The 10,239-nt window shown below is 44.6% G+C and overlaps 1 protein-coding gene across 1 annotated transcript; it reads left to right on the top strand.

Moving 5' to 3' along the window:
• Nucleotides 1-5,745: 5,745 nt before the first annotated feature.
• TMEM11 (transmembrane protein 11) lies at nucleotides 5,746-9,889 on the top strand. Its single transcript, XM_025204549.1, has 2 exons — nucleotides 5,746-5,750; nucleotides 8,962-9,889. Exons 1-2 carry the CDS (start codon nucleotides 5,746-5,748, stop codon nucleotides 9,476-9,478), a joined length of 522 nt encoding a protein of 173 aa, XP_025060334.1. The 3' UTR covers nucleotides 9,479-9,889.
• Nucleotides 9,890-10,239: the final 350 nt, after the last annotated feature.

Genomic DNA, 10,239 nt, shown 5'->3' with positions numbered 1-10,239 from the left:
CCCGCGCTGGGGGACGGGGGGGCCCCCCCTCCTCCTCCGCCGCGCGTGGGGCGGGGGGCTGGGGGAGGCCGGGGTGCAGCCCTGCCCGCCTGAGGAGCGAGCTGCGCGGGGGGCTGCAGCCGTGGGAAGCTGCCCCGGGGCCCAGCGGGCCTCGCACCCGGGCCTGGGCGTGGTGGACGAGGGGACTGGGAGCGGGGAGAGAAAGAGGGGATGGCGGGGAAGGTCAGTGCAAACCTGCACGTTATCAGAGGCCCCCAGATGCGAGGCCGGAGGATGCCCGGGGCCGGGACACTCCCCGGGTCTGTCTGTAAAGGCTGGGAAGGCAGCAGAAGTCCTTTCCAGTGACCTCTTTTGGGCGGACGGACAGCGCCGTATTGTGCTCTGGATTTGGGATTGGGTGGGGGGGGGCTGGCGGCAGCCACAATACCGCTGACTCCATACTTTTCTGCGCCGGCCAAAAAAAAAAAGCCCTTTCAAAGACGTGTTGATCGCCGGCTCTCTTTTTGCCTCTGTCAGGATGGAGAACAGCTAGGACGTGATGGGACTACGTGCGGAGTAGCTGTAGAAGTTTTGGGATCCTGACTTTAAAGGCAGGGAAGTCGACCCCTGAGGGGCTGAGGGGAAGACCAGAGAGAGCGAGAGAGCTTGTTGAGCTGCCTTAAAATCTGTACGCACCATTTACTTTCTTACAACTTTGTGGCTAACTCGCTTCTCCTGGGTCTCCCCTGTTCAGCCCACGCCTGTGCTCGCTGGTGTAACCACCAGCCCTTGAAAGCAGCTGTGTTTTTATGGAGGAGCAAAAATTGCCCTTTGTTCTGTTGCCGTTTACAGACTCTGCTGTCCCTTGTCTTTATTATTTTGCGGCCGGTGCTTTCCTTTTCTTGAGGGGGAAAGATGGCACTGGTCTTAGGACGTGTAATACCTGTTTTTATGGTGTGAGTGGAGAAAACAGCCGCCCTTTAACATTCCCGTCGGCGTTCGAGTCAGAGGAATGTTGCATCTGCTCGAGGGAGCCCAAGCGAATGAATTGGGGGATCAAAAGGAATTAACACCACAGCGTAATTCTTACAAACACGAAAAAATGCTGTGAAGTGCAATGGCAGGGCTGTGAACGCGCCTGCTCTCATCATGGGTTACCAATGGCGGTTGTACCTGTGCTGGGCAAGTGGTGTGAAATGTCCGCTCTTAGCTACTGTGGTTCCCCCACAAAAGTCGTGAGGAAGAAACTCATTCTTGGTGAATTCAATATTAAAAAAAGCTATTGTAGCACAGTGAAAAATTTACTTTTTTTTTTTTTTTTAAACCGAAAAAAATCCCAGTACAAGTTAATCTGTGATCTCTCTGAAGATCACACAACAGATACAGGTTGTAAATAAAGGTACTATGTACTTAGAAAAGTTCCTGTCATCAGATGATCACAGTGTGCTTTATGCAGAGCAATAAATGACATATCTCTGTGATCTCTTCAGAGGCTTAAATGTTGTTTCCCGATCTTGACAAGCGAGCGTGTGCGGTCTAAGCAGGCATAGAAGTGGCGTGGCATGGCAAGGCAATAGCAGGTCTTTGGCTAGTTATACTTCTCTGACCAGTGCTATAAACTCTCCCACACAAACCAGACAAAAATAGCTGTTTTATTAAGTGTTGGACAGTACTCTTTTTAAGCGATTTTGCATGGTAAGATCACTTGCTTTCAGCATACATCTTCTCAATCCTCCCACTTCCAGTGTCAGAGGTAGGTGCCGCCAGACTGTCTCTCTTGGCCAGTGTTTCCTCCAAAGTTTAACCTCTAACTTGTCTAGCTTAATTTGTGTCTAGGGCAAGGCTGATCAATTAGCTGCCCTCAAATAGTGACACACGCATTTATAGGTAGGAAATACAGTTTTCTTGCACTGCTTGACATGCTTCTTGTCCAAAGACGCATTCTTTCTGACTGAACACACTGGTTTAAGGTATTTTTATAACTGTCGGCCAGCTTGTCTAAAAGGCGTCTGTGTTGAGAGGTAGAGCCAAGGAAGCAGCTCATGAATAACCTATTGTCTGAAGTTATGAAATTGGTCCAACCTAACAAAATGGCCAGGAGCTGTAATATGGAGACCACGTCCCTTCATCAATGACACGATTGATGCATGGAAGGTCTGTGTTGGTCAGTAACATCCCTCCTCGTCTGCACTGTGAGTAAAATGGAAAGATGCTAGTCTAAAAACATCTTAGTTGTCAAATCTGGCCAACTTTCATAGCAAAATAACGAAGATAAACCAAACCCAAACCAAAGTGATCTTACTAAATATTTCTTTCCTCTTTCATTCCAGATAAGATAGACTCTTAATTGAGACTATCCAAAAGGAATCACTAATCTGTAGATCAAACTTCTTTTAGAGAACAGACATTGAATTGTACTTGGAGTTCTTGTCTAAAATCTACACGATGACCGCCAGAGCACAACAGAATGGCACTTGTTCCCTGGGGAAATGTTCTAACAAACTTGACCACCACAGAAAGAGCAGTGCAGTAAGGCAGCTTTAATGTCATCCCAACTATGTTTATTGGCCTCTGAGCAGTCTTAAAAGTCTCTCATTTCACTACATGTACTGCTCGGATTTCCGGCAGTCCATTTGCTTAGAGCAGTGATTGACCTGTTTCTGTTTGTCTAGTTAATTTTTTGTTAAATTCAAATTGATGCCTCTTGTTCAGTGGCCGCCTTAGTGGTGGTGTGCTATTTTTCTGTGTGTGGGCTTGTCTGTGATCAGTGCTGTATCTCTGAGTCACTCATCCTTATTATTCTTAACATTTGCACCCTGTCCTCAGGGCCAAATAGAGCTCCTTTCAGAGCCAGTCGGTTTCTGAACAACTTCTTGTTTAGTTCTAATCTTTGCTGAATTGTTAGCACACCTCTTGAATGGAAGTCTCATTTGTCCCCGTGCTCTTGATTCTTTTCTTTTTCTTCTTTTTTTTTTTTTTTTTTTTTTTTTTTTTGAATATGCTGATTTTGTTTGCAACCTTCTGAAAAAATAGACTCTTTACACTGCAAACTGACAGTAATGGGTAACAAATGGCAAAAAGTGGGTAGGTGCTATGGGGAACACTTGTCACAGTTGCTCAGATCTTATTTATAGCACCTCTGTCATTGCAGTCCTGGACCTTTCGTGAATAAAAGTGGACAGTCTTGTTAAATTGTATGGTATTGTGATACAGAATGCTTCCCCTGGAAATAAAAGTGAGAACACAGCTCATTTTTCATATTGAAATTAACAGGATTTGAAACGGGATCTATAAAAATGAAGATATAGTGCTTTGATTCATTTGAGTCTGGCCTGTTTGGACTGTAGCAACTTATTCAGGCTCAGTTGGGACTCTGTGGACCCCAGACACTGTCTGCTCAGCCATTTGTGATGTAGCTCTATTGGAATTAATCACAAACCAGCCTTTAGTTCTGCAGGCTGTACTAGATTTCTGTGCACATTGCATGTGACACGACTTTGACAGGTCACAAGCCATTAGTCGTCTTTTTTTTCCTAAGCACCTTCCAAACAGGTTCAGTTCATGTGCAGCTGACATATATTTCCATCTGGTGCTGAGTGCCATCAGTAAACAAGCCTTTCTTTGAATAGTAAAACCTCAAGTATTCTGCTGTCCAAGAACAATCCTGTGACCTTTGAGAGAGAGAGAATGACCTGCAGGTTATAAGTTGCGTTCAGGAACTTTTATACTCGTTCAAAAGGAGTCATGACCTGTGTATATTCAGTTGGTACAGTGCATGGTTCAGGAATATTTCTGAGCAGGACTAGAGATGTTTTCCAGACACCAGCTGCTTGCCAGAAATACATACATGACTGGGAGAGGGTCTCCCTGAGCTAGCTACAGATTCAATTCACTGTTAAGAGTTAATCCTCTTCTATTCCCAGCAGTTGATTGGAGCAGGATGCTGAGATTTCTTCTAGATCATTGTCCTAGACCTTGTTTTTGCTCCACTTGAATTCCCAGCTGCTGATTGGTATCTGACAAAACTTAAACTCCTCTTTCCCCACAAAGCTGCTGGAAGTAAACTGATTTCTTGGGTATCCTTTCTCTTCCCTGTTTGAAGGATTTGTGACTTCACCCGTCCTAGCTGAAGAATGTCCAAGTAAAGTTCATACTCCATAGTATGGCCTTAACTTCCTGGCAATTGGAGGGTATCAAGCGTTTTGAAGGAGGGAGAGAGAGATGAGGCAAGTTTGAGGATTGTAACTGGGAAATGTCCCAAATTTCTAGTGCATAAGCAGGTGCAGTGTTCTTACCATGGTAGCTTTACTATGGCAACAGGTTCCAAATTAAATTTGACACTTACCTGACTGTTAATGTGGGCATTCCTACCCATCTTGTTGGTGAGTGTTGTGTTAACTTAGCAAGAGCCTAGCTAAACTTGTTTTCTGATTGTGCCAGTAGATGGACCTTATCGGTCGCATTTAAGTGGCTTTCATCTTCCTTTTTCTTTTTTAATCCGTTGAAAGAGTCTTGCTATATTTCTTGTTTTCCTGGTATAAAAAGCAGGCACCAGAAACAAGGCATAAAAAATATCACATGGAATAGGATGCATTAAGTATTGAGATGCAAACGGTGTTCAGGATATAAACTAGACAGTTACCACAGAAGAGAGATACAGTTTCCATTTGGCAAAGCCCTTCCTTTTTTGGAAGATGGGAAATTTGTTAAACTGAGTGATGTTAACGTGTCCCCAGTAACTGGCACACCCATCCTGTGGGTGTGTGGCATCACTGTGGCATCACAGTGTTCTGTGATGTCGAGAAATGGGTCTTTTCTGGCACTAGTTTCTTCCCACATGTTCAAGCAAAGTGGAGATAGAGTTATCGGTATTTTCCCAGCTGATGCAAGCTTGGGGCTGACGGCTCTTAAGCCATGGCTCTTCATTTTTCCTTCGGTGGTGGGTGGAAAGCTCCAAAAGATATTCTTCAGAAGATCCATCCTGACAACACATGCAGTTGTTCTGTTCAAGTGAAGCAATCCCTGTTGTTCCCTGTTTCAGAGACAATGTTTTGTTCATTTGTATACTTGAGGTCTGACAACAAGCCCCCTTCCTGGTCCCACAGGCCAAGTTCAGCAATGTCCTGTAAACAGAATTGTGTTTGGTCTTCCACGTAGTAACACTGCTCTGTCTTCAGACTTTCCTCCTTTTGTGTGTCATTGTGAAATCGCCTCTCAAGAAAGGAACAGAGTCCTTCATATTTCTTCCTGCAGCAGCCAGGCTCTTGTATGGAAATGACATCCACTGAATTGAACTGCCCACATGCCTAAATACTAATGGAATACTTATCTTACTTTTGGCCCAGATGCAACTTTCTGCTCGCTTCAGTGTTGTCTCACTTTTCCCACTTTTTGAGTGGCTTATAGATTTCCCCCTGCCCACCCCTTGGTTTTTGGTGGGGGTGCATCTTGGGTGGTTGCAGCACGTATGGAAGAGCCTTTCTGTAGAGTTGGTAGGTGCTGTGCTGGGTGTGGCAGTAGCATGCTTGCTAGGGGAGAAGACCTGATTCTGTTTCACTCATTGCGACCTTTCAACGGAACAAATTTTAGCGAGCTTATTTAAGCTCTAACGTATCCCTATTTTGCACTTACAACTTTGCAAAGCTGCTGGAAGAAAGGGGAGAGCTGGAAAAGAGTGCATTTCCTAACAGTAGTATCTCCAGACAACAGTTAATGATTTTATTCTGTTCTGGTGTGAATTTCCTTGTCTGGTGTTGGTTGTTGATCATGACGTGGGTCTGTGACAATGTGTAAAGTGACAGGAGAAGCAGAAAGGAGTATTTGGAGAGCTGTTGAGGATATGAAAGATTCGGGAAAAGGAAAGAAACTGTGTAAAGCTGCGGGATATTGTTCTTAGTTGGGAGAAGTGCTCCAATCTGACACTGGGTTCTTATGCTGCAGTCTGTCAGGGACCCAAACTGAAACTGGGGAACACACAATATTAGATGAAGCTTAAAACTGGGTGGAATTTATCTCTTAACTTCAAGCATTTTGTGTAAATTCAGTTGTTTGACATGGCATTTTTACTGTAATTTGAGCTTTCTATTTATTCTTCTAGGAAGGTTAACTATTGCTGAAAATGGCTTTTAGCAACAGTTTCCCCTTGAAGTGGTATTGAAGTAATTAAGTGTTTGCAGTAACAGTACTTGCTGTTTCGGAAAGCTTGCCTTACAAAGTCTCAAGCATGCTTCCTGAAATGGGACTGAAATTCTTCTGGCTCCACTATAACATTTCAGTACTGATTCAAGGAGGAAACCATTAGTGGAAACCTCTTCTCGGTAATGCCTTAGCTTTGTTGTACATGATGAAAGTTTCATGTTGACATGAATTGTTTTGAGTAGTAGAGCTGGGTTAAGCTTCACTTCTTGGCATTATTATGCTTACTTGATTCTCATTGCTGCTGAAACTCCGGCTGATTTGTAAAACCAGACACATGCTTTCAGATTAAGTTTTAAGGTTTCTCTCGCTTTATGCTGTGCATGCATTCCTGGAAAATAGCACATAACTCTGAATTCACACTTTGCAATGCAACAAATAAGGGTATCTCCTAAGACGTCAACTGTACTGACCCCCAGACCCATTTCTACCAGTTTTGCAAGACCATTTTGGTACTTGCCAACAGTAGACAGTACACATGAGCACAGCTGCAGCTCCAGAAACATGGGCACCAGATGCCCTGAGTGGCAACTGCGGGTGCTGCTGCCAGGTGGCTTCATGGCTCACAGCTCCTGGGGCGCCACGCTGATGGGACCAGGCCATGCTGCAGGGGCTGGGGCTGCAGCCCGGCCCAGGCACCACCACCTGCCTCAGCCCCTCCCACCCCCCCAATACTTTTTTCTTCCTCCGCCTATGGCGTCACTCCTACAACGTACTGCACAAAGCAGCTGACTGCGGGCTTCACCACACCGATCGCATAAGAGTGAATTTACCTTGCATATAACAAATTTTTGGTATAAAACCAATCATCACATAAAAGAGCGAATTCACACACACAGAACCCATGGAAAGTGAGGGAAACCTGTAGTGTTGTCTTACTAGATGAAGTATCTATACCAGCAAAAAATGCTTATCATCCAGGAATGTGCACTGGACAGTCCATTGCTTCCTGTGTTGAAGGGGTTTATGCCTTCCAAAATCCATCCTTTTTGCAGGGGGAGGGAGGGCTCACACTTCAAAGTAATCCTTTCTATTTCCATAACCAAATAAAACAATTGCTGAGAATTCGGTGCAAACCAGCCCCTGTCCTAGGCAGTTCTGACTGCAGGCGGGCTTCCAGCAGAGAAGCCAAGAAACGGGCGTGTAAGTGGAGTTATTCTTGTAGGTTTACATAAGTACCAACCAGACTCTTATAGAAACAACCCATTATTCCGCCTTCCAGGCAGTTGATAAGCCGTAGTTCCTGCTGTTTGATAGGGTTGCTGCTATTAGCTATAAACATGCTACTTCTGGCAACAGCCTATAATTTAACAATATTCTTGATTACAGGTGGCCACTGCACAGTACTCTTTATCGTATGAATAAACATAAAGGGTAGTGTCTAATACCACAACAGCTTGCAAACGTGTATTTTTCTCTTCCTGTACCATTTCCAGGACATACAGATAACTAACTACGTTTGTGCTAATGGAGCAAAAAGAGCTAGTTTCAATCTCTGCTGCAGAGAGCTGTTGCCTTACCCATGTCAAGTGCAGTTGGGGATGATGTTAGCTTGAAGATGTGTACCGCTTCCTTCTCCTGCTAAAGGAATTTGCCTTTGAGATCCATGTACTTATTGCACTTTGGCTTTGACAGAGCATAGTATTAATTCTAGTTTCTCCTAATTAAATACAAATGAATGAATATGGATATGCTTTGTTCTTCATTTTACTTCTCACTGAGGGCTGAGAGCAGTTGTTACCTTAGCACAGGTATGCTAAGGTAACAGACTTTGGCACAAGATAAGAAGCTATGGGGTGGGGGGTGGAGGGGAGATGAGGCTGGAAACTAATCCAGGTTACAGAAAGGCACTTCACAGACTGTGATTATCTTAAACTATCCGTGTGCATTCTGCTGGCAGAAATAGGGAGACTGCCCCAAGGTGGAATAGGTTGCTCATTTAAACGGGCAGTTCAAAAATCCTGCTTCTTCCCTTGTCCTGACGTGTAACAAAGATATTAAAAAAATTCAGCACTACATTCTGATTGATATACTTGCTCTCTTGCCTGTCTGAGCAGGTACATGCTTGTGTCATCCCATATCCCTATGGGTCAGGGCTGATGAGCCTTACAGCAAGCTGCAGTCTGGGTTGCATAGCTGTGAATTTTAGAGTTAAAAGAACGAGGGTTGGGGTTGAAAATGATATTTATCATGGGATTTTATTTTGACTGGTGCAGAGACCATATGGTCAGAGAGCAACTCAAGTCCTTACAGAGGTCTCCCCCCAAAAACTGGCAGCTCCTTCACCAATGAGACAGCTTGTGTTTTTATTAAGAAAAAGAGAAAACACCCCATCAGTAAATATATTTCCATAAAAAAAACCTTAAATTTTTGTGGCTCATCCAGTCACCTGACACTGTCTTATACATGTGACAGTGTCTCTACAGCAACCATCTCTAATGTCACTGATGGCTGAAGTCATAACAAATCTGTCTTGGGAAGACTGAATTGATCTTGCTTTTGTGAAATGTATTTAGTCCCCTATGCAAGGGAAGTAGCTGTAAAATGCACAGTTATTCCTAACCAACACTGTCTTCAGTGTTTTCACTGGGCAATCAGCTGTTCTCCAGTGGATCTTGACCTGGAGAAAGGTACCTCCTGGCTGGAGGAAAAGCAGAGACCAAGTGACCTTGAGGCGGTAACCTTGCTTTAGCCATCAGTCTCCGATACTCTTTAGTTAAGTGTGGGAACAGAGAGGAAGGGCTGTCCCTGCACGCTGTAGTTTAATTCTGTGTTTTCTGTTAACAGGGTGACCTTGTCCTCCACGGACTGTTACATTGTGCATGAAATCTACAACGGCGAGAACGCTCAGGACCAGTTTGAGTATGAGCTGGAGCAAGCCCTGGAAGCACAGTACAAATACATAGTGATAGAGCCCACTCGCATCGGTGACGAGACCGCCCGCTGGATCACTGTGGGGAACTGCCTGCATAAGACGGCTGTCCTCGCGGGCACTGCCTGTCTCTTCACCCCTCTGGCACTTCCAGGAGATTATTCCCACTACATCTCCCTGCCTGCCGGCGTGCTGAGCATGGCCTGCTGCACCCTTTACGGTATCTCCTGGCAGTTTGACCCCTGCTGCAAGTACCAAGTGGAGTACGACGCCTATAAACTCTCCCGCCTGCCCCTGCATACACTCACCTCCTCCACTCCTGTGGTGCTGGTGAGGAAGGACGACCTGCACAGAAAAAGACTGCATAACACGATAGCGCTCGCTGCCCTGGTGTACTGTGTAAAGAAGGTCTATGAACTCTACGCTGTATGACTTCCATAGGGAAATGAGAAACCCACAAAGACAAGTGTATTAAGACTCCTGCAGTAACATTTTGTTTTTCCTCTGAGACGTGGTCAAGACTGGGAAGCAGTTGGTTTAATAGAGCTGTTATTTTTCAGATAACACATCACTGGCGCACCAAGGTTTTTCAGTTCTTCATTACACTTGAGATGTGGATCTGCAGTGACTTGAGCGCTGTATGTTAGGCCCTGGGAGTCTGATCCAGCAGTGGAATTTCAAATGAAAGCTATATAAAAAGGGGGTGTGAGAGCTTTTTTTTTCTTTTTTTTTTTTCTTTTTTTTTTTTTTTTTTTTTTTGGAAACATTTAAGTATATTGTTTAATTGTACTACACAGAACCAGCCAGAAGTTATCATTGACCATTAAAGATGAGAATTTCAAATGCTTTTGCTTTCTCTTTACTATTCAAGTGGCTCCTCTTACACCGGCTGCCTCAGGGGAAAGGGGAGCTTGAACCCCTTTGCAGTGGGAGCCACAGTAATTTATGGTTTTTTCGGGGGGGGATTGTTTTGTTTGGTTTTTTTTATATTGTATGTACACATTTAGATGCTAGCGGGCAATATGGTATCTCTTTGATGGTTGATGGATCGTGTTGACGCACAGGATGACAACAATAAATGTGTGGCTTGTTTCCAATATGCATCATTTGCCCACTGACGCTGTGGGTGAAAACTGCCCTACAGCTGCTGGCCTGCCTGGTCACTTCACTCCAGTGCTCAGTGGCACCATCTC

The sequence above is a fragment of the Alligator sinensis genome, unplaced genomic scaffold (genome assembly GCF_000455745.1).
Source record: "Alligator sinensis unplaced genomic scaffold, ASM45574v1 scaffold402_1, whole genome shotgun sequence".
Classification (NCBI taxonomy): Eukaryota; Metazoa; Chordata; order Crocodylia; family Alligatoridae; genus Alligator; species Alligator sinensis.
Note: the sequence above shows the minus strand (reverse complement) of the source record. Positions and strands in the feature narration are given on the sequence as shown.